Source organism: Diabrotica virgifera, chromosome 9, assembly GCF_917563875.1.
Source record: "Diabrotica virgifera virgifera chromosome 9, PGI_DIABVI_V3a".
In the NCBI taxonomy this organism is placed as follows: domain Eukaryota; kingdom Metazoa; phylum Arthropoda; class Insecta; order Coleoptera; family Chrysomelidae; genus Diabrotica; species Diabrotica virgifera.
Genome location: NC_065451.1, coordinates 156,959,777 through 156,985,967, shown reverse-complemented (window position 1 = coordinate 156,985,967; position 26,191 = coordinate 156,959,777). Strand labels below are relative to the sequence as shown.

The window sequence follows — 26,191 nt, the reverse complement described above, 5'->3', positions numbered from 1 at the left end:
TCTACAGCTTTCAAGAAATGCCAATAGATGGCAAAAGGTAAAAAGCTATCGCCATTTTGTACGACCATTTTTATGCTGTTTTTGAATAAAGTTAAATTTAAGTATTTATAGCCAAGTAGTCATTTTAATAATTGTAAATACCTAAATGTTATAAAAACAAAAATAATGTTATCGTTTATCTTTAGGCTTAATATAATAAAATAGGATATATTTATATTATGACAGCGTTCCGTGTTAATACAACGCATGCGTAATCCATGAAAGCATCTGAACTGGGTTCTGAAATCTTTGAACGGCCGAATTCCACCGTTCAAGCATCGTTCAAGTTTAAACTACCATCGGTTGAACGTGAATTGAGAAAGACGATTTTGACTTTAAACTGACGTTCACTAAAAGTTCAGGTTAAACTGGAGTTGAAGTCGATATGAGAAATTGACCCTTAAAGGAGAGTAAATTAGAGTCAGACCAGGTTTTTATCGTAAGAAGATCAGAAGTTATAGTTGCAATAGTTGAGTTGCTCCAAGTGATACTGGTATCATCAGCAAAAAGAAAAAATTTTCCATCGATTTTTAAATTAGTGATGTTTTAAGTTCCTTTCGTCATGTAAATCAAATATTAAACAGTATTGTTCATACAAATCTTTATTAGCAATCAAGAAGCTACAACTTATAAGTTGCATGACGCTAGCCGGAATGACGTTGAGTCGCTGACATCTGTCTGTCGTTGGTCTTCTTCTTTTACATCCTAAACATAATATATTACACGTTCTCTTTTTATTAACTAAAATACCTTGTACAAAACTAAAACACAAACACAAAACTAAAATACAAATATAAACAAGTGGCAACCTTAACTTATTATTACCACAATTTCAATTTAACATGTAGTCCTTTAAATATGTAGGAGGCTTGTGAGATCTCTTACTATTTTTAATAATAATGTTACCTTCCTCCTCATCTCTTACATTCAGTAGGTTATCAACAATATCCCCATTATTTAAATTAACATTTTCAAACATCTCAATCTCAATATCACTAAGACCTTCATGGTCAATATGATTTCTATAGATATCACTATCATTCTGACTCACAATTTTAATATTAGATTCAGTTGGGATATCAGTTTTACTATGATCAATTGGGATACTAACATTGTGTACATCATTATTGTCAACCAAGGTATTTTCATTTTTGAATAAATTCAAATGAAAATCATATAATAAAAAGTCTTTGTTACACGATAAATTAGTTTTATTTAGAAACTTTCTATTCCGTCTACATTCTGTACCATTTGAATCCTGTACGATATAAGACCTATCATTAACTATGTCTCTTATTACTCCCTTTTCCCATACTTTTTCTTTCTCAATTAAAATGTTATTCCCTTTATTAAGTTTCTCTAAATCTTTTGCATTTCGGTCAAAATATTGTTTTTGAACATTGTGATTATGTTTCAATTTTTCCTGTATAACACTGGAATCTAAAACTTTTGGGATTAAATTTTCATTAGACGTAGGTATCCAACTTTTTAATATTCTGTGTAAAAATAGTTGGGATGGAGAATAGTCTAAATTTGTTAATGGGGTATTCCGGTATTCCATAAGTAGAATAGGCAAATCTTTAGTAGATTCAGACTTTTGTAACATTTGTTTAGTTATTCCCACATATTTTTCTGCAAGTCCATTTGATTGGGAATGATACGGACTGCTAAAAATAACTTCAAAATCCCAATCTTGAGCAAACCTTAAAATTCTCAGAATTGTATGGCATATTATCTGCATAAAATTTTTCAGGGATACCGAATTGAACAAATTTTTCTTTGCAAAAATTAATTACCTGCTGAGATGTTTTACCTTTAGTTTCAGTTACTTCCAACTTCAGTCACTTTTTGTTAAGTGAATCCTTCTTTGAGTTTTCCTTAGTTTATAATAAAAATCTTAATCTTTACATTACTTGCATTTATAGATCACCTGATTCTACCGTGGAACTATTTTTTCAGAACCTGCTAAATTTGTTAGATGACCTGCCTCATAAAAGCAGAAAAATTCTATGCGGTGATTTTAACATTAATTATGCTGCTGCTAGTGCTACCCAAGTGTCCCTGGCAAACATATTTGAATCGTATGGTCTCTCATTGCACGTTAATTCTCCTACAAGGATTACAAAAACTACATTTACCATAATCGATTATATTGTCTCAGATTTTTCACCCCTTGATGTCTGCTCTACAGTTATTAATGCGGGACTATCCGATCATGAAGCAGTGTATACGAAGTTTAACACCTTCAGCAAACCCTTCTCAAAAACCCGACGTTTAGGTAGGATTTTTTACGCCCAGAATTTTCGTAAATTCCAAAATTTATGCTTGACTTCTGAGTGGCAATTTCGTTCTATAGACGTGGACTATAATTTCAGTGTTTTTCTAGATAAGCTTCTCCACATCGTCAATAAGGCATTTCCTTTAATTCCTATTAAGCCAAAACATCGGAAACCTTGGGTTACGAAAGGTATTCGCATATCAGCTAAGAATATGTGTTCACTACTATACATCAAGAAATTTACTACCAATGTTGCTGTCACTGAATATATCATGAAGTACAGAACAACATATCTAAAACTTGTCAGGTCAGCTAAAAAGGCCTATTATCAAAATCGTCTGGGAGGCTCTAAAAGTGTGGCAAAACGAACTTGGTCTATAATAAACGATCTTCGAAATAAAACTCACACAGCTTAATCATTTTCCCTTCCAAATCCTGAAAGTCTAAACGACTACTTCGTTAATGTGAGTAAAAATATAACATCAACAATTTTGCCGCAACTAGATCCCATTTCCTATCTTCCTAATTCAGGACAGGTCTCGAATTCATTCTTTTTACGACCAGTCGATAACTCTGAACTGATCCAAACAATCAATAGTATCAAAAGCAAATCATCCTGTAGTACTGATGGACTACCTATAAAAATTTTTCTCTAATCTCACAGAAAATGTGTTGGAAATCCTCCTCCCACTAATTAATGATTCCTTCGAAAAAGCTACATTTCCAGAGTGCCTAAAGACAGCCATTATTATTCCTCTTCATAAGGGTGGCGAAAAATCTGATGCCTGCAACTATAGACCTATTGCCTTACTACCGGTACTCTCCAAAATTATTGAGAGACTCATTAAAACTCGACTTATGTCCTTTATCGTTGATAACAACATTTTATCACAAAATCAGTTCGGCTTTTTAACAAATAAATGTACCACTGACGCCATGTTTTCTGTACTACATGAGGTTTACCAAGCACTAAACAATAATCTTTATACTGCCACTGTTTTCTGCGACTATGCCAAAGCTTTTGATTTTGTAAATCACGACATCTTGATTACAAAACTAAATTTCTATGGAATTCGAGGTATTTCTTTGAATTGGTTCCAATCCTACTTGAATAATCGGAAACAACTAGTTAGAGCAAATGATACTGACTCTAGTCTCAAAAACATCGTATGTGGAGTACCACAAGGTTCAGTATTGGGCCCTATACTGTTCCTTATCTTTTTAAATGACATCACTAATTTAAAAATCAATGGGAAAATTTTTATTTTTGCTGATGATACCAGTATCCCTATAAAGGAGCTCTCCAACCTTTGCCTCTTAATAACAGCCAGATCAGTACCGTTGATTCTGTAAAATTTCTTGGTATTTTTTTAGACAGCAACCTCAAATGGTCCCTTCATATCGATTCGTTAAGTAAGAAACTCGCCTCAGCTTGCTATGCAATACGATCTGTCTCAAGGGAACTCAATTTAGCATCTTCTAAAATAACATATTTTTCGTTGTTCGAGTCTCATCTTCGATATGGTCTTCCTTTTTGGGGTTGTAGTACAGCTGCTCAATTTGATGTCATTTTTAGATTGCAAAAAAGAGCAATAAGATATCTGTTTGGCCTCAGAAGATCTACACATTGCAGAAGTTACTTCTGAGATCATGAAATTTTAACACTTCCATCTTTATATATTCTAGAAACGGTTTGTTTAATTCGTAAATACCTTCATGTCTTTCCATCAAGGACCAATCATCTTTACTCCACCAGAAATTCAATATTTGATATTTATTTACCGATTCCATCCACTGAGTTAGTAAAGAAATCTATATTATATTCCGCAAAGAAACTGTACAATCATCTTCCGTTACAACTTAAATCTGCAAAATCTTTCCCAAAGTTCTGTAAAATGACAAAAGTCTATCTATCCAAAAGACCATATAATTCAATAGAAGAATTTCTTAATGAATAACTAAGAAAATTGGGTTCCATACGCAGTAGCATAAACTTGTCAGTTCCTTATGTTGTACCTATTTTATTTTATTTGTTGTATGTTCAATTTGCAATTTACATATATTTTGCAATAAATTGTTTTTGTCTTGGCTTTTATGTCTTATACTGTACATTATTAACGATTTATCTAATTTTAGTTAGTTGTAGTTGTTATTTGTTATTTATATTATGTTTTTCTTTTGACTGTATGTAGGCTTTGTCCATAAAATTGTAAAAATTTTCAGTGACAATAAAGCATATTTCTATTCTATTCTATTCTATTTACTTTAGAGTACCGTAATTAATTAATTTCTTTCGCAAAATTAATCTTTCATCGCACCTAGCAATCATAAAGTTATGATTTGCTTTTTGAAAAAAATATATTTAAATCGGTTTTTACTTAGCTATTACACTATATAAAAATATTCTCAAAAAATAAAATATTTTAATAGAAAAAAAAAGATAAATGCCTGATCAAAGTTACACTTCAAGTGGGGTTACTTTGATCACACATACAATTTACCTGATATTTATATTGTAACCCCTAAAATTCAAAAACAAAATATTAGAAAAAGTGTTGTTATGTTTGCTGATAATTATAAACAAAAATAGGTGAAAATTCAAGGCTAGGTATTAAATATATACAAAAATTTAACATAATTTCTTCAAGGCTTTAATTAAACACGAAAGTTTTTACACAGAAAACTAATCAAAGACAGAATTTGCAAAAGTATGTCGACCTCTGTGTATTATAGGCTGACTCAATTTTAAAATGATATTATGTAAGGGTACTTCACAAATATCATTAACATGTGGAAAAATAAAAGTAGTATTTTTTTCACCATATGGCCTCATACAATTTATAAGATATGACTGTTTTGCTTTATCTGCTTCCAATATTTGAGCTACAAATTTTTTAATTTTCTCAGTTTTTAACTGTTTGTCATAAATAAACTGCACCACAACGAAACAATCTTTTTCGAGATTATCAACACTAGGTTTTATAAAAGGAGAGTTTTTTATTGGTCCCATACCAGAGCATTCACCAATATCATTTGATATATTTGAACTTTCGTTCTTTCCATGATGTTTTGTACTACCAGTCTCTTTCTCATCAGAAATTAATTCATCAGTTTCAGATTCTAGTTTGTCATGATCGGACTCTTGTGCGTCGTGAATGCTAGAATTTTCACTATCACTGCTCTCAATTGTGGCTATGCTCTTACCCGGATCAACATTTAATCGTTTCTTTCTTAGCGGTTTGGACGTATTGTTGTCGTTATTGCCAAACCTTTTTTCTTTTAGAAAATTCGTTAGAACACTTTCTACATTTTGCACAATTTCACTGTCGTTTTCATTTGAAGGTAATTTATTTAATACTTCACATTTATTAAGGGGATATATACCTGTAGCAGCAAAACTGTTTATTAAATTTCGCCGTACCGCAGATTCTTCTTTATCACCTGGACGTGGCTCACTTGACCTGTGTTTGGATGGTTGAAACTTTGATTTATCCATCTGATCTAAACACTGTCTTAAAAGGATAGGAAAACGATCTTTAGGCACAGTAGTTAGACGTAAATTTTGTAGTTTCCAAGTTGTTAGTGTAGCACGCCATGCGCTCTTCATGGGTCTAAAAAATCCGACATCTAGGGGTTGGCACAGATGAGTCGAATTTGGCACTAAGCAAACGAAACTGATGTTCTCATTGCATGTTTTTATTACATCCCCATCTAGGTGTGAAGAAAGGTTATCTCCTAAGAGTACTTTTCTGCCTTGTAATCTTTTGGCATGCGGTAAAAAGGAAGTCATAAACCAGTCGCGAAAAGTGACTGTATCTATCCAACCGCTAAATGTTCTATTGTATCTACTGCCTCTCGAACAACATGGTTGATCGCAACAAGGTGCTCCAACAGGACCATTTTCTTTCCACGTGTCGTAAAGATGGGTACTTTTATAGATAATGTAAGGAGGTAACAGTATTCCACTAGCAGAACCACAAATCATTATACTAGTTGCCGTCTTGGAATGATTACATATTTTTTCGGGGTATTTTACCCCTCGTCTGTATATTCCCCATTTCTTTCCTGGGTCGTCAGATACATTGGACTCATCATAATTAAATATGTTTTCAGGTGGTACATCTTTTAAAGTATCTGATAAGTTTGCAAAATAAGCCTCAATCGTTTCTCTGGAAATTTTACTTCGTACTTGTTTAATGTTTGTGGATAAACGTTGGCCAAATGAATTTTTGTGTCGTATTAATAGACTAAGGGCCCAATCTTTTCCCGGCATGTTATTGACAAACTTATTGACCACCCTTCCTTGACGTTCCAAATAACATTTGGCCATCATTCTTATATCGAGTAAAGTTTGCGGAAAACCCCAATCTGCACACTTAGCCGCTGCTGCTAAAATAGCTTTTTCTTCAACATGACTGAAAACCGGCTGAGCTCCTGGATTTTTAATATGTGCCCCTTTGAATTTGTTACGAAGTGTTCCAAACGGAATTTTATACGTTGCTGAAGCTCCTCTTAAGGTAAGACTTCCAGTAACGATGTCATTAAGTGCTCGTTCTACCGTTTCTTCATCGTAATTTTTGTAAGGCCTACTGCCAAGACGTTTTGTGTACGTACGCACCATATTTCTGAAAAAGAAAATGTACACTAGTAGACTATTTTATACGCTGGGGTTACTTTGATCACTGATTAAAAAAGCCCCACCTCTCCGATCAAAGTTACCCCGCGACACAATATTAAAAATAAGAACATGGTAAAATACAGTACGTTAAAATTTGAGGTTAAACCTACATCATGAAAGTACCTATATTAACATAACGAAATGATTTTGTTACCTAAATAACATGCCTATAGCTTACCATAGAAGTAATTTTGGTGCTAAAATATGCACAAATTATTGTTTCTTACAATAATACTTACATGTATGTATATTTGCCAGAGAACACGTGAAACACGACTCACAATGGTTAACAATAACATTCCACTGTTGCCACGTATAAAAATTACAGAGAAATATTCGATGAGTTTCGATTGAAATGAAATACATTTTAGGCGGGAAGTTATGATTAAAGTAGCTCCCGGGGATTAAAGTAGCCCCATCTTACGGTAGCTATTTTTATACTGACATTCCAAAAAACTTCACCTACTGGTTTAAACTTGAAATTACCATAAAAAACAAGAGTCGTTATTGATTTATTAAAAAGCAACTTACTTGATAGAGAATCAAAAATATACTTAGGTAAAATACTGACATCAGCAAATGAATCCAACTTAAACTTTACCTCTTTTACAGTTACCATCAATGTTTCATACCATGAATTTTTACTTTTAGAATGACACTCATATACATAATATATCAAATTGTCTTTTTCTTCCTCCTATACTGTATTAACAGCTCTTTCTCCTCTAGGTGAAGAGTTCTTGTTACTATTACCTTCACATGTTTCTTCACTTCTATCAGGACAGGCTTTTGCAAAATGGCCCTTAACTTAACAAATAACACAAGTCTTGTTAAACGCAGGACATCTGTTAGGAAAATGTTCATAATGGCACTTCTTACACAATAACTTTTTCAATGGTTTGTACTGCTTGACAAAGTTGACATCTTCTTCTTTGGTAAGAACTTTTATATGCTCTTTGCTTAGCTCAATACTCTTACAATATTCAAGGATTTTTTCGGTAGTAAGAGTATGTTCTCTAAGGAGTCGGAGTTGACTTTCCTTACATTTTAACCCAATTATTAGCTGATCACGGATCATCCTGTCTTCATAAGACTCACCACAGGTTGTTTTAGTGCATTTAAATTCACATAATCTTGCTTGTGTCTTTAAGTCAGTCAGATACTGGTCTATAGTTTGTTCATTACCCTGGACAAGATTATGAAACTTAAAGGTTTCCATTGGAACTATCTTTTTTGGTAAAAAATATTCGTCAAATGCACTTACTAATTTGTCAAGAGTTGCCTGTTGATCTTCTGTAAATGTATTGTAAATATCAACACCCTCATCTCCTATGAAATTTAACAGATTTGCAATTTTCACTTCTTCAGTGCAAGCACTCTTTCCACTGGCCATAAGGTAAATTCTAAATTTCTGTTTCCATAAAAGCCAATAACTAGCCGGACTTTGATGCTTAAATATTGGACTAGGCGGTTTAAATTCCATTATTATTCTTAAAATTTCTAACAAATATCCAGAAAATCTTTTTTGGCGGGCTTGTAACCTCACTTCTTCTCGTGGTATCACACTTCCAAATTATTACTTCCAAGTACTCAAAATTCGGGCAAACTAGCAGCCTTTACACCTGACACCATGTTTTAAGTTCCTTTCGTCATGTAAATCAAATATTAAACAGTACCCAGCAAACAGACCGACGTGTTAATTACGTGAATTTTGGGTACATTTGTCACCAATATACGTAAATTGTTTACGTGAATTTTACGTGAAAATTTGGTTGGAATGTCACATTGAAAATACGTCTTTAAATTACGTGAATAACTCGTCTTCAATATACGTGTTATTTACCTTAAATAGCAATAAAATTTTTCGGGAAATTCACGTTGCAAATACGTGTTGATCGTATCTTTTAGGAAATGTATATATTAGTATTCACGTGAAAGATACGTCCTCGGTTCACGTAAATAATTCGACCTTAATTAACTTATAAATCACGTAATTATTATCCATATGATATAAATAAAACAAGCATATAAAGTATTAACAATGTATTTATTTAGTAGAATTTAGAGACTTTAAAACATTTGTCCTGTATAATTATTATATAAGATAATGAACCAAAAAATACCGACCTAAAGACACATTAAAAAATTTGCCAACACAAAACACAACACAGGTCACTTTTTATTTCGAGGAGGACACTTCGTCACTTTCTTGTTTTTTCTAATTGCATCATGGCACTTCAACCCTCGAGCAGTGAGGTAAACGTTAATACGAAAGACATTATACTATAAATAAACACTCCTAAAATAAAACGAGGGAAATAATGCTCTTCACGTTTCACTTTTTGTTGTGAGAAATGTGAGATGTGAGAACGAGAAGCCAGAGAAGCTCTGATGTTAGAGGTAATGATCATCGATTATAAAAATCGATTATTTTTAAATTATAGTTAAACTTTTCTACTTACCTTAAATTAGTATTACGAATTTTCTTTTTGTTTTTAAATTTCTTCTACTATTAACTAATTGGTCTACTAAAAATCTATTTCAATACCAGAATAATATAAAAAAATAATCCTATCGAAACGTATCTATTATTCGATAAATCGATTAACTTAGTTTTCGAACCAACTATGTTAGTCACGTGATGGTATTTAAAGGAGGAGAAAGGTTTGGTAGTACTTCATCACCGCGCGCGATTTGAAAATAAGACTCAACATCATTTTAGCTCCTGGGATATTTTTAAAGAAAAAAATAGCTTCAAATCAAGGTTGGATTGAAATAGTTATGCTAAATGATCTTAAAAGAGAAATCATAAACTTTTTGTTTAAATTTTGGTATTATTTACATTACTTTTACGTGAAATACATCTAATTTTTCGACGTCCATAAAATACAATGAGTAAAATTCAAGCCATACGTATTTAACCAACAGCGTTGTAAAATTTTTGTTTCCAAAATATTTCTCAAAATTTAACCAAAGGAAGTTATTTCTGTTTCGTGATTATTACGTGAAATAAACGTACCTTTGCGATGTAACCAAAATTCACAAATATTATAAAAAACATGTACTATATTCGTCATTATGATTTTATATTATTCTAATGTCAAACATGTATAAAGAAAGCACAAATATATAGGTGAATGATTTGGCACTGAAATACGTTTTTTCCCCGTCATAAATCACCGAGTTACGTATTCGTTGAAATTTGCCGTAAATTTAACGTAATTATCACGTAATTGGGCTCAAGTCTGTTTGCTGGGTATTGTTCATACAAATCTTTATTAGCAATCAAGAAGCTACAACTTATAAGTTACATGACGCTAGCCGGAATGACGTTGAGTCGCTGACATCTGTCTGTCATTGGTCTTCTTCTTTTACATCCTAAACATAATATATTACAAGTGATTTCATTTATAAACATAAGGACAAGTAGAGGACCCAATACTGATCCTTGTGGTACTCCACGTAACCAGTTGTTTCCTATTATCTAAGTAAGATTTAAACCAATTCAAAGAAATACCTCGAATTCCATAGAAATTTAGTTTTTTAATCAAAATGTCGTGATCTACACAATCAAATGCTTTGGTATATTCATAGAAAACAGTGGCAGTATAAAGATTATTGTTTAGTGCTTGTTAAACCTCGTGAAGTACAGAAAACATGGCATCAGTAGTACATTTATTAGTTAAAAAGCCGAACTAGTGGAGTCACTGAAGGTTTTCACCTCCGATTTCGTTGAACCTTCATAGATTTTCATGAAAATTGGTGAGTAGCTAGAAGATACCTCAAGGAACAAAGATGACATGATGCCAAATTGCGCTTTTACCCTGGGGTGGATGCCACCCCTTCTCGGGAGTGTTTTTTTTTAATAAAAGTAATATAATAAATCGATAGAGGGGCACCTTCTAAGCAAAATTTGTTATATAAAGTTATTAACATAAATCAATACTTTTTGAGTTGTTAAATATCAAAGATTTTATTTTTTCTTAAAAAATGCATGTTTTAAAGCTGTTTTTCACGTATTACTCAAAAACTATAACCTTTTGTAAAAAAGCTACTATTACCAAAATTAAAGATAATAAAAAATTTAATACACTCCCCACTTAAAGAACTAAACTAATGTTATTTCAAAGTGAGTTATGGGTAATTGAATGTATGTATATTTTTTTCAACGAGTACTCAAATCTAAGTATTCAAGCTTACATAACGGGAAAACGATGCATTTTATATAATATACTTGTTAAGCACTTGTCAAAGTACTTCGGAATACCTATCAAATGAGCTCCAGTAGAAGGTAATAACATCAAAATTAAGCAAGTTATGATGAAAATAAGAGAATCCTTTCGATTTTTTTTAGGAAAAAGTGAGAAATAGAACATACGCCATTTCCACAAAAATTAAAATTTGTAGTAATCCTCAGAAGAAAATCTTTAGGTTAATATAGTTAATGATTTCAACAATTTTGACCGGTTTAGAATGCATATTTTTGAAAAAAAGGTATAATTTAAAAAAATCAGAATGTTTAAAATGATCGTACTTTTCATTTTCTTTTGATAATAACTCCAAAAATACTCAATATACGTAAGAAATCATATATAACTAAATTTTAGTTTTTTCTGTTCCAAATACTTTATTCATTTTACTATTTCCTTAGAGTAAAAAGTAACCGAGATAGAAACGTTTAATATTTCAATTTTCCTGCGAGAACCATGTAACCGGGGCCATTTACCCTTTTATTTTTAAAAAAGTAAGAGGTTTAAAAGACTAATTTTGACGTTTTTTAATAGCTCTTAGAATCAGCTTTTAACTAGTTTTTAGTTGAACCTTATATCTTAAAAACTAACGGAGTTATTTACAAAAAAACAATAAAATTTTTTGGAAAAATTTTTAAAAGATACATTTTGAAACATTTTTGGTGCATACATTTTAATGCTACAACTTGTTCGAGGGCTTATTTAATAGATATTTCTATGAACTTTGACAAATGTTTAATAAGTTTATGTTATAAAATGCACCGTTTTCCTGGTATTTAAGCTTGAATACATAGATTTGGGTACTCGACGAAAGAAATATACATTCAATTACCTATAACTCACTTTTAGTTAACACCAAAAAGTTTTTCTAGTAAAGAGTTTATTTGATTTTTTATTAGCCTCAATTTTGATAATAATAACTTTTTTCCAAAAACTTATAGTTTTTGAGTTATTTATGGAAAATCGGTTAAAAACATATATTTTTCTCACGAAAAATTAAAATCTTTGATCTTTAATAACCCAAAAAGTTTTAGTATATTTTAATAAATTTATATAACAAATTTTGCTTATAATTTGTCCCTCTATCGAATTGTGGGGTTATTTTTTATAAAAAAAATTTCACCCTCGAGGAGGGGTGGCATCCACCCCCAGGGTAAAAGCGCAAGTTGGCACCATGTCACCTTTGTTCCTTAAGATATCCTCTAACCACTCACCAATTTTCATGCAAATCGATGGAGGTTCAACGAAATCGGAGGTAATAGCTCATATCCACCATCAGTGACTGCACTAAACTGATTTTGTGATAAAATATTGTTATCAAAGCGAAAGGACATAAGTCGGGTTTTTATGAGCCTCTAAATAATTTTGGAGAGTACCGGTAGTAGGGCAATAGGTCTATAGTTGCAGGCATTAGATTTTTCGCCACCTTTATGAAGAGGAATAATAATGGCTGTCTTAATATATGATATATGGGCCATTCCACGAACATACGCCTGTTTTGGATTACTTCGACAACGAATATTTTACTGTGCAACCAGGAGCGTCATTTGAAATTTTGATAGGGGGGGGCAAGCATTATATATACAATACATTTATATGCAAACATAATGCAAAATTGATCTATTTTTTGTAAATTTCAGTAATTTCCAGGGTCAGGGGGGGCAAATGCCCCCCTGCCCCCTATCAAATTACGCCCCTGTGTGCAACATAAGAAGAAAGAAAGTAAATGGCGCTAATAATTATTCCAGTAAACAACAATGTAATTTGCAATTTACTTTTGTTCTTCTTATTTTGCACAGTAAAATATTCGTTGTCGAAGTAATCTAAAACAGGCGTATGTTCGTGGAATAGGGTATATACCTAATATACAATTATAAAAAATTTAAAAAAGAGTTAAAAAATTGGATCCATGGTAATAGACGTACATTATATGAATTAATGAATAGATAGTAATGAGCTGAAATGTTAGATAAATAATTTTGTGTTTTACTAATTTTTTAATCTGTCAACAGATTCCATATTTCTATGTTAAAGTTGTAAAATTGTTGAAATTTGTAATTGTTGTATGTTGTAAAAAGTAAAAAATAAGGAACTGAAATGTTAGATAAATAATTGTTTTTTTCTACTAATTTTAATTTTAATTTGTCAAAAGTTTCAAAGTTGTCAAAAATTGTAAAAAATGTTTGAATTTGTACTTTTCTAAAAAAAAAATCATCAGCCTTAAAAAGAACAAAAAAAATCCAAACCTCACGTACAAGTTGTAGTCCATGTGGCTCACAACTTCTGTGAGAAACTGGGTTTATTTTTATATATTATATATCTTTTGTATTGTACAATTTTTTTGCCATAAATAAACTCTATATTATTATTAGATATAAAGATACTTTACTCTTGATCGAAATTCATATTTTTTTATATACCTCGTACAAAATTAATACAATTTGATATACGGTGGTTGCATCTTAAATCTTAGACCACGAAGAGCTTTTCATGAAGAATAACTTTTCTTCGTCAAATTAAAAATAAAAGAGTTATAAATGAAAATGGTGTTTGTATACGTAATTTGAGAGAAATCTTCAAATATTTTTTTTTTTCATTGGAAGGATGTAAATGCATGTTTACATTAAAACATACTTTTTTATTCCAAAAAACATTTCGTAATAACAATTTTCAATATTATGAAATGAATATAGATACTTTACTCTTTAGCGAAATTCATATTTTTTTGACATACCCCGTATAATATAGATCTTCTTCTTGTGCCACTCCTATGGGAGATTGGAAATCATCAAGGCTATCCTGACCTTGTTTACAGCTGACCTATAAAGTACATTCGTGGTGCAGCCAGACCACTCTCTCAGATTCCGCAACCATGACATCCTTTTATAATATAGATACAATTTGATATCTGATGGTTGAATCATAGGTTTTAGGCCATGCTGAGCTTATTATGAAGAATAACTTTTTTCCTAAAATTAAAAATAAAAGGGTTTCCCATAATATATGTCCAACTTAAATAACACCCTGTATATAACATACATACATAAATATAATGTACCTACCTTTAGTGTGACCAACTCCAGTTCAGTCCAACTCGGGACAAGGCTTTAATAGCATAGAACTTTAACCCGCCAGTGGTCGCTATATGAGATTTTCTTTCACGGTTTCAGAAAATTGCCCACAACTTTTTTTCTGGGAAATTATACGCGCTCTAGTTCCTTCTAGTCTCCTAACTATCCTCCCTCGACAATCTAATAAACTCGTCCGCTCAGATAGTGATTCAGTTTACTTAGTATCACCATATTGTTGAGTCAGTGCGCTTCATGTGAGAGATTCTCTCATCAAGCGACCACCGGCGTCACCAAGTGTGTATAAAAATTAATTTTATTTTTCCCCTTAAAACCTAAAATAATATCTTCTTATGATGTAATAAAAGGCGCCGTGGATGTGGTCGATGATATGAAAATCTTATATTCTGTTTCACGGGTTAGCTGTATATGGTCACTTACCAAATATTTTTCAATGCTAAATATTGGCGGCATCAATAATCACATTTTATACAGGGTGTCCCAAAAGTAGTGGAACAGTCGAATATTTCGCGAACTAAACATCGGATCGAAAAACTGAAAAATACTTGTTCAATCATGTTCAAAAATCTATCCAATGACACTAAACACCAACCCCCACTACACCCCCTGGAGGTGGGGTAAGGGGTAACTTTAAAATCTCAAACGGAAACCCCCAGTTTTTCTTGCAGATTTTAATTTGGTACATAAAAGTAAGCAACTTTTATTCAAGACATTTTTTCGAACTGTGGATAGATGGCGCTATAATTGGGAAAAACGATTTATCCTGATACCATAGTAAATTATAGAAACGGTCTAATATCTCACGAAGTACACTTCCAAATGAGAAACTAAAAAACAGATTTTTAATCTTTTTCGAAAACCTATCGAATAACACCAAACATGACCCTCCAACCCACCCCCTGAATGTGGGGTGGGGGGTAACTTTAAAATCTTAAATAGCAACCCCCACTTTTTATTACAGATTCGGATCGTCATGAAAAATTAAGTAACATTTATTCGAAACATTTTTTAGAATTTTTAATAGATGGCGCATTAATTGGAAAAATTCGATTTATTAGCGCCATCTATCAGAAATTTTAAAAAATGTTTCGAATAAATGTTGCTTAATTTTTTATGACGAATCCGAATCTGCAATAAAAAGTGGGGGTTGCTATTTAAGATTTTAAAGTTACCCCCACCCCACATACAGGGGGTGGGTTGGAGGGTCATGTTTGGTGTTATTCGATAGGTTTTCAAAAAAGATTAAAAATCTGTTTTTTGGTTTCTCATTTGGAAGTGTATTTCGTGAGATATTAGACCGTTTCTATAATTTACCTATGGAATCAGGATAAATCGTTTTTCCCAATTATAGCGCCATCGTTTTTCCCAATTATAGCGCCAAAAGTTGCCTACTTTTACGTAACGAATCCAAATTTGCAAGAAAATCTGGGGGTTTCCATTTAAGATTTTAAAGTTACCCCCCACCCCACCTCCAGGGGGTGTAGTGGGGATTGATGTTTGGTGTCATTTGATAGATTTTTGAAAATGATTTTTGATGTATTTTTCAGTTTTTCGATCCGATGTTTAGTTCGCGAAATATTCGACCGTTCCACTACTTTTGGGACACTCTATACAGGGTGTAACAAAAATACAGGTCATAAATTAAACCACATATTCTGGGACCAAAAATAGTTCGATTGAACGTAACTCACCTTAGTATACATATACCTACAAAAAAAGTTACAGCCCTTTGAAATTACAAAATGAAAATTGATTTTTTCCAATATATCGAAAACTATTATAGATTATTTATCGAAAATGGCCATGTGGCATTATTATGGCAGGAACATCTTAAAAAAAAATTATAGTAAAATTTGTGCACTCCATAAAAAATTTATGGGGGTTTTGTTCTTTTAAACCCCCACAAACTTTTATGTACGCTCCAATTAAATTATTGTTGTGGTACCATTAGTTAAACACAATGTTTTTAAAACTTTTTTGCCTCTTAGTATTTTTTTGATAAACCAGTTTTAATAGAGTTGCGGCTTCTTTTTTAATATATTTACATAAAAATTTTATGGGGGTTTTGTGCCTTTAAGTCCCCCAAATGTTTGTGTACGTTCCAAATAAACTATTATTGCGGTACCATTAGTTAAACACAATGTTCCTAAAACTTTTTTGCCTCTTAGTCTTTTTTCGATAAGACACCTCTTACCGAGATATGGCTTCTTTTCTAATATAGTTCAAAATATATCACAAACTGTAATTTACAAATAAATTTTCATATTACTACCAGGTCTCTTGTCAGTATAAATATGGGGTGGATTTGACAAAATATTCAAAATATCTCGATAAAAACTAGCTTTTCGAAAAAGTACTAGGAGGAAAAAAAGTTTTAAAAATATTGTGTTTAGCTAATGGTGCCACAATATTAATTTAATTGGAACGTACGCAAAAGTTTGGGTGGGTTCAAGGGAACAAAACCCCCATAAAATTTTTATGGGGTTCACAAATTTGACTATAATTTCATTTTAAGATGTTCCTAACATAAGACTACCACATGTCCATTTTCATTAAAAAATCTTTAATAGCTTTCGATATATCGGAAAAAATCGATTTTCATTTTGTAACTTCAAAGGGCTATAACTTTTTTTGTATGCATATTTGTACTAAGGTAAGTTAGGTTCAATCGAAATATTTTTGGTCCCAGAATATGTGATTTAATTTATGACCTGTATTTTTGTTACCCTGTATAAAGATAATAATAATAAAACAGAAAAAGTCGTGTCTTTTTAAAGCAAATGGCTTTATCGTTGATGAAACCTCATCTTTTTTGTAAAATTTTGTAAAAAAAGGCAAAAGTTGGATATGCGAGAGAAAATCTCACGCGCGACCACTCTCGTAACAACCTACCTAGCGACCAATGCCGGGTTAATAGAATCTTTTTATTGATTACTTAACATTATTTTTATGTTGACAATGATATTTTTGTTGGGATTAAGCCACAATTAGTTGAAATGATAACTGCATTTTTTTAAGTTTTTCACGTTTCGACTTTTTTCAAAAAAGGAAATTTTTGACGTGGTATTAGTATTACATTCTAGAAATTGTCGACTTTTTTGCTTCCCACCAATTCAATTTGATGTGAATTCTTAAAATAATAACGTATTCAAAATTTCAAAATAAAATTTTACCAAAACGTTTAAAATTCGGATGGCCCGGAAGCTTTGTCCCAGACGCCGGGACACGGCTTCGTAATTCGGGCCATGTCCCGGATTTTTCGGGCTAGTTGGTCACACTCATAATACATATCATTGGGTAGACAGCTTAAAAAAATGGTGAACTGTCATTTAACATTACATAAAAATTAATAATTAAATTTATTTATTTGCCATTTCAATTTTGTGTTGACGTTTACTGTGTCGGCAGAAAAGAAATATTTGGATAAGGATTGTGACCTCACAATGTTAACTTTGATGTCGGTTATCTCGAAGATGGTTAGAGATACCGAAATGCCATTTTCATATTTGGATTCAGGAGACAAAACTACATAGGAATCAATCGCTAGATCGGCTCTAAGTATTGCAGAAGCGGCAACGCACGAACAAACGATCAGACTTTGCGGATTTATAAACGAAAAGTTTTCGTTGAAAACATAGGATTTGTGTCATCCTGTCAATACCGGTGGCCCTGTTTATGTGAAAATATTTTCAAATGATGGCCCCATTTGTGCCCGAACTTTTATCTACATAACTTTTTTCCGTATCTCTTACGACAAACTAGTAATTGGACTTTCTCATACTAATACGCCACCCTGTATAGTTTTTGTTCAATTCAGGAATAAATTTCTTTAAATTTGATTTTCAGCTTAGTAGACTGGGTAACTATTAAGACCCTTGATGTATATAATACTTTGTTTCTCAAAGTTAAGGACATCCAACTTTACACTGGCTATGATTGGAAGAAAGAAGATTTAAATTTAAATAGAGAAACAGTTATCAGAAACTGGCTTGGTGCAGGTCTATCTAAAAATAAGTTAATTATGGGAATTGAGTTGTATCCGATCAAATTTACATATATGAACGCCAATAACACAAAAGAAAAACCCAAAGTAGTCATACATGGATACGATGAGAAGGTTAGTATAAATAGAAATTATTTTCTTTTAATAACACTATGCTTCTATAAGTGTTTCTTCGATACCGTCTAGCATTTCTTTGCAAAATCTTTCCAAAATTTCGCTTTTAGTGTTGCATATGCTTCCTGTTCTTCGTTCAAACTCGCTTGTACGCCAGGGAAATAAGGCAAAAATATACCATGTTCGGGATACTTGAGCAGCCAGGTTGCAAATGGGTTTTTTGGGTACTACATACCTAATAATACTGTAACGAATGAGAACTATTGGTTGACCCCCGTATAATGGTACACCACGAGAGAATGACGTAATCGAATCTTCGCGGCGTTCTGGAATGTACGTCACGTAGGCATGCCGACAAACAATGGATCGAATAGTATAGAGATGGGAGATATATCGAGATGAGCGAGGATATTCCTGGAATGTTCCATAATAACTGTATCGCGTATATAAATACGGACAGATTTGTAAATAGAGTTAGCGTATAATATAAATTCGATCTGTCGCTTGTATAAATAAATTCGTATAAACGAACCGAGTGTATTATTCTAACAGTAATCACGCTACAGTGGTGTCAGTTGTGGGGTGTAAATAAATTAAAAGTGAAAAAAAAAGACTTTTGAACTTTATTCGTCGGGAATAATAGGAGTGGGTCAATTGTTCGGTATTCGGAAAGACTTTTAAAATACTTTATTCGTCGGGAATAATTAAAGTGCGTTGATTGTTCGGTATTCGGAAAGACTTTTAAAAGACATTTTGAAAAGTACGTGTATGCCGACCGAAGATGTTGCTACAAGAACTTTCCGTAAAACAGCTCCGTGAACAGCTAGAGGAACGGGATGAAGAGAGCAGTGGGACCAAGAAAGTCCTACAAGCACGTAGGACGGAGATGATCCAGAGACGTTCCACTTTCAGTCAGCAGAACAAGCAATCTTATCGAAATTAAAAACTGTTTCTCAAACGATTGATAAAACTTCTAAAAAGAATAATGAGAAATTTGACGAGACTTCTCAAATAATTAAAAACGTATGTAGTCAAAACAATGAGAACCCATTTCTCAAAAGATCGATGAAACTTCTAGAAAAAGCGACAAGAAATTTGAAAGTGTTTCTCAAGTAATAAAAGACGTTTGTAGACAGAACACCGAGAAATTTGAAGAAGTTACTAGAACCTTCGATAAGATACAGAAAAGTGTAGACGACAATAAAGAAATGTTAGAAGAGAAGATCAAACAACTAGAGACTATGGTAACCAATACGAAAGTTCTACCTTCAATTAATGCAGTAGTTTTGGCCGTAGAAGAGAAGACCAAAGAATTAGAGAGCATGATAACCGATACAAAAGTGCCACCGTCAGTTCATGCAGTAGCTTTAGATCCTGTAGTGAAAGATGAACTACCGAGACGCGAAATGTCGCATAATATGAAATTAAAATTACCACCATTTGATGGAAAGTCCTCTTGGTCCATATACCTTAGACAATTCAAAGCTATTGCGACCGCCAATCATTGGACCGAACAAGAAAAGGCTGTTTCCTTGACTGCTGCTTTACGAGATGATGCTGCAGATATATTAAGATCAATTCCTAAGGGTCAAGAAAAATGTTACCAGACCTTGTTCACTCGTCTAAAAAAACGCTATGGAGATGCCCACCTACAACAAGTATACAAAGCACAACTGCGAAGTAGAAGTCAACGAGCAAGTGAGAATCTGCAAGAATTTGAAGCAGATGTGGCTCGTGTGGTGCGGTTGGCTTATCCGGAGGTGCCAGACAGCGTTTTAGAAGAAATTGCGGTAGATACCTTCGTCAATGGGCTGAAAGATAGTAAACTACACAAAGCTTTACCACTAGCAAGACCTTAAGTTTTAGATGAAGCACTTGCTATTGCATTGAAACACGAAACGGCTAGTCAAACTTCACGAAGCCATAGAGTAAGAACCATTGAAGAAAGTGACGAACACAACGATGAACGTCTGGAGGAAATGATACGGAGAGTATTTCGTAACGAGATGCCAAAGAGACGCGAGACACATTCGTCGTAATTGTAAGAAGATCGTGCAGCCGTCGGAAAACTAGAGCGAGTCGACACCAAGGGGCAACTGCCGACGTCGAGAACTAGAGCCCCCATAGTAACTGTCAACCTTACATCCTCCGGTGGAATCCACAACTTATACATCGAAGGTCGTATCAATAATAGATGTAGATCGATTTATTTTGGTGGATACAGGTGCAACGAGAACTATCGCACGTCCATACGTAGTACAAGGCCATCATAAGTTATTACCTGCAACAGTAAAGCTTAGAACAGCGACTGGTGAGCTAATTAATACATATGGCGAGGCTAGTATGTCCATATCCATTGGCCAGGCCACAGTTGAACATCAAGTATTAATTGCCAAGATCTCCGACGAAGATGCCATCCGCTTACTAACTACATGCGACGTAACCATACCCGGTAATAGTGAGAAAATTCTGATGACCATGCTTGATGGACACTGCCGAGAGGGAAGTTTAAGGATGGTCGAAGATGTGGATAATGTCGAGTTCCTAACGGCGAAAACTTTGGTAAAAGTTCGAGATGTCATCCCTGTAAGAGTTTTGAATTTAAGGGAAACTGCTCTCAAGTTATGTAGAGGAGCTTGGATCGGAGAATGTGTTCCCGTGGCTTCAATTTGTTTTATGAATACCAATGAGAAACCATCGAAGTCAAAGTATCCAAAAGACCTTGTCGAGATGATCATTGAAAGGTACCAAGATCTTGATCATGAACGAACGGAAAAAGTGAGGTCTATGCTGATAGAGCATCAAGATGTTTTTGCTATTGATAAGAAGGATAAGGGCAAAACAAGCATAGTAACGCATAAAATAAATACCAGAGACGCTCAGCCAATCAGACAATGGCCTAGACGACTTCCATTTGCGAAAAGAGATGAGGCCGAAGAGATTATCAAGGATATGGACAAACAAGAGGTACTTGAACCATCGAAAGGTCCATGGACATCACCAGTAGTTCTGGTAAAGAAGAAAGATGGTTCAACGTGTTTTTGTATCCACTACCGCCAGCTCAATGCGGTAACAAAAAAAGATAGTTATCCTTTGCCCAGATTAGGCGATACATCGGATACTCTCTCCGGTTCTCGTTGGTTTTCCACACTCGATTTAAAAAGTGGATATTGGCAAGTAGACATGGAGCCAGCCGATCGGGAGAATACCGCATTTTCGATAGGATCAGGGCTTTGGCAGTTTACGGCTATGCCGTTTCGTTTATGTAATGCCCCTGCCACATTTGAAAGATTAATGGAGCCAGTTTTAAGAGGTCTAACATGGAAAACATGCCTGGTTTACTTGGATGATGTAATTGTGGTTGGAAGGTCCTTTGATGAACACGCCAAGAATCTAATAGAAGTCTTTCAACGATTGAGGGCAGCGAACTTGAAGTTAAGTCCGAAGAAATGTTACATGTTTTGACGAGAAGTTAAACACTTGGGACATATTGTATCGAGTAATGGTGTAACAGATGATCCTGCAAAGATTAAAGCAATTAAAGATTGGCCAGTACCAAAAGATAAACATGAAATTAGAAGTTTCCTTGGCCTATGTACATATTACCGACGATTTGTAAAAGGATTTGCCAATATTTCCAAGCCCCTAACAAAGTTGACGGAGGAGGGCAAAGAATATACATGGAGTGAAGAGTGCCAAAAAGCTTTCGAACAACTACAAATGGCTCTGATCAGTGCACCGATATTAAGCTACCCGGGATAGGCAGGAAAATTTGTTTTGGATACCGATGCTAGCAACAGTGCCATAGGAGCTGTTCTCTCCCAAATCCAGGATGGACAGAAAAAAGTCATCGCTTATTTCAGCAAAGTCCTGTCGAAACCAGAAAGAAACTATTGCGTTACCAGAAGAGAACTGCTGGGTGTAGTGAAGGCTTGCGAACATTTGCATAAATACTTGTATAGCAGAAAGTTCCTTCTTCGAACAGATTACGCTGCTCTAAAATGGCTCATACAATTCCGTAATCCAGAGGGCCAGATGGCAAGATGGTTAGAACGATTACAAGAATATGATTACGAGACAGAACACAGGACCAAAAGAGTTCATTCAAATGCTGATGCCCTTTCGAGAGGACCATGCAATGCAAATTGTAATCACTGTGCCAAATTAGAGGAACGATTTTGCCCCGTGAGACGAACAACCGTAGTTAATGAGCAATGGCAGCCCCAACAGTTACAAAACGCCCAAGAAGATGATCCATGTATAAAAAGGGTATTGGATTGAATGCGGCAAGGTGAGAGACCTAGTTGGCAGAACATTAGTGCATGTAGTCCAGAAGTCAAGGCCTACTGGAGCCAATGGAATTGCCTGGTAATAAAAGATTATCTTTTGTACAGAACCTTTGAGAACGATGATGGTACAGAATCTAAGCTGCAGTTGATTGTACCTAACAGTAAAGTGTCAGAAGTATTGCGTCAGTTGTATGACGGTACATCAGGTGGACACTTTGGTATTACGAAGACTCTGCAAGAAGTTCGAGAACGGTTCTATTGGGTGAACTGTAAAGATGATTTAAGAAGATGGTGCCGGAAATGTAAACTGTGTGCATTCGGTAATGGTCCAGTTGGTAAAAAGAGAGCACCCATGAGACAGTACAATGTTGACAGTCCTTTGGAAAGAGTAGCTATCGACATTGCAGGTCCATTTCCAGAACCCGATGCTTGAAATAAATACATCCTGGTAGCCATTGATTATTTTACGAAATGGACTGAGGCCTATGCATTAACAAATCAAGAAGCTGCTACCGTTGCAGAGGTACTTGTTAAAGAATTCTTCAGCCGATTTGGTGTTCCCTTGGTACTCCGACCAAGGGCGAAACTTTGAGTCAGGTCTTTTCCAAAACGTTTGCAAATTGATTGGTGTCAATAAGACCAGAACAACACCCCTGCATCCTCAATCAGATGGGATGGTCGAGAGGATGAACCGAACGATGGGTAAACACTTGTCCAAAGTTGTATCTGAGCATCAGTGAGATTGGGACCAACACATCCATTTATTCCTGATGGCCTACCGCTCGGCCGTGAATGAAACTACAGGTCAAACACCAACCTGCCTGATGTTATGTCGTGAAGTTCGTTTGCCTTGCGACCTAGAGTTTGGCGGCAGATCTTCCGAGGAACATGTTGCAGGCGAAGAATACGTCGACTGCCTGAAGTTACGAATGAACAACATTCATGAACTTGCCCGACAACACATCCAGATAGCCAGTGACAGAATAAAAGATCAATATGATTCTCGATGCAAGAATGAAAGCTTCGAAGTAGGTGATCTTGCCTGGCTGTATAATCCACAACGTCGTCGAGGCTTGTGTCCTAAACAGCAAAGACAATGGGAAGGTCCGTATGAAGTTAAGAAGAAAATAAATGACGTAATATACAGAATTAAGAAGTTGCCAAACGGTAAACCAAAAGTTATTCACATAAATCGTCTGGCTCAAATGAAACAGAAGAAGCCCGAGTCTTCCAACAGGAAATTAGAGATACCGCACAGCCAAGTTTTAAGGAATTTATGTCAAATTACGCAGAGAGAAAGAGTGCTAGATTCGGCGTGACCACAGAAGTTCAGCAAGATCTGTTTGGTGTCCCACAAAACGTCTCTCTAGCGCACTGTGTTGCCCAAGACCTCGAGATGACTAAAGGGATATCGTCCGTATTCAATAGAAAGTTCGGCCGCCTGGACGAGTTAAGAAATCAGCAGCCTAAAATTGGAAGAGTACTGCGATTGGAAGATGGTCCTCGATCTTTGTTGTATATGGTGACCAGAGAGTCTTATACGGACACGCCAAGCTACGAGAACATATGGCGTGCTCTAACTAATTTGAAAAAAATCGTGTGTAACTATGACATCAAAAGTTTGGCTTTACCAAAAATAGGCCATGTATTAGAAAACCTGGATTGGAAGATTGTGAGAAGCATGCTTGAAGTGATCTTCAAAGAAACTGGCGTAAAAATCACTGTGTGTTGCATGAACCCGAAGATGTCGCTTCAAAGACAGTAGACTGTTATTTCTTCTTGAAGGGTGTATGCAGAGCTGGAGAGTCTTGTAGATTCCGCCATCCTGGGTCTTCACTTAGAGTTGCTGATCGGGACGCTCAGATCTTAAGAGGGAGCAGTGTAACGAAAGAGAACTCTTGGCCGACCCCCGTATAATGGTACACCACGAGAGAATGATGTAATTGAATCTTCGCGGCGTTCTGGAATGTACCTCACGTAGGCGTGCCGACAGACAATGGATCGAGTAGTATAGAGATGGGAGATATATCGAGATGGGCGCGGATATTTCTGGAATGTTCCATAATAACAACTGTATTGCATATAGAAATACGGACAGATTTGTAAATAGAGTTAGTGTATAATATAAATTCGATATACTTGTATAAATAAATTCGTATGAACGGACAGAGAGTGTTATTTTAACAGTAATCACGCTACAATACATTATATGTAATTACAAAAATGCCCGTCACAGTTGGACGAGAAATTTAGTTATTAACAAATAAGGGTAAAAAAAATGGGAGTTTTTTCGTTCAAATCGCTACAGGTAAAAATAGGGTAACTAATTATCTTATTTATAATATTTTTCTTTTAGTAGATGAGCCAAGGTTTAAAATAGAGCTTTTTGAATTTGGGTCCGAGCATTTTTTGCTTCGAATATTGCAAAATAAAACTAAAATTACGAAAATAAAAAATTTGCTATCACTTTTGCGCAAATGAATTTAAGACTTTCATATTGCATGAAAAGTTGAGTCAAACAATCCACACAATGCACAAAAATTTTAAGACGACTCGTCAATTAGTTTAAATTTTATTCAATTTAAACAAAGTAAGTTATCAATCGAAGTAGCACAGAAAACGACAATAAATATCGTCTCCATACCACCATATTGACAACAGGTGGAATACTTTCTTTGGTTACACCCAGGGCCGCGCCAAGGCTTTCAAGCGCCCCGGGGCAAGAAATTTTAGGCGCCCCTTTCCTCCTCCATTTGTAAGTAGTTTTTTGCAACTTAGTGAATCGGTATACCGTATTCGTTCCGTGCGTGACTATGGTGGGGGTACCTTGAAACGATGCCAACGTGAGTACTGGCGAAATATGACAATATTGGAGCTATCCTTGTAATGTCATTGTCATTGTTTGTATAAAAATTTTTGTCAAAAATGGTACATAACTGTTAGCTATTTATCATATGCTTAACGTCAAATTGTGAGATCCAAAAATGTCAGATGAAGGCGCTAGGTGATATCGCGTCAGTTATGCACAAAGCGAAAACCTACAAACTTTTTTTTTCATCATCATTCTCTTTCCCTTTGTTTGGAATTTACTCGTTTCCTGTCGCTGATAATAGAAATAAACACTAGTGGACTGTATGATACTTGTAATTAATTGAAAGAGGTACAAATTACACAAAATACACTTCTTGGTTCGCGTATTCGTCTGTAGTCTGTTTTCTTGTCTACACTCTTAACAACATTAGTTCCCGAATTCTAGTTTTTAGGTGTCACTGAGGCGCGCGCGGTGTTGCCACCGTTGCCATTTTTTATAAAGGTTAAAAGTCCTAACATAGCCCCCCTTTTGAAGGGCACCTTCAAAAATATATACATAAAATATTGAATAGTAAAATATCTAAATACACAAAAAATAAAACAAACACAAATAATTGTCAATTGTTGATGTCTTCTTGCA

The 26,191-nt window shown here is 34.4% G+C and overlaps 1 protein-coding gene across 10 annotated transcripts in view; it reads left to right on the top strand.

Annotated features, from left to right (window-relative positions):
* The window catches only part of LOC126891728 (uncharacterized), an 827,477-nt gene that overhangs the window by 218,177 nt on the left and 583,109 nt on the right, over positions 1-26,191 (top strand). For 3 of the 10 annotated variants that reach the window (XM_050661000.1, XM_050661002.1, XM_050661001.1), the window contains exon 14: positions 18,181-18,451. The exons of the other annotated variants lie outside the window; for them this stretch is intronic. In XM_050661000.1, coding sequence (XP_050516957.1) covers positions 18,181-18,451 — 271 coding nt within the window. The remainder of the gene's footprint in view (positions 1-18,180; positions 18,452-26,191) is intronic. 10 annotated transcript variants of the gene reach the window in all.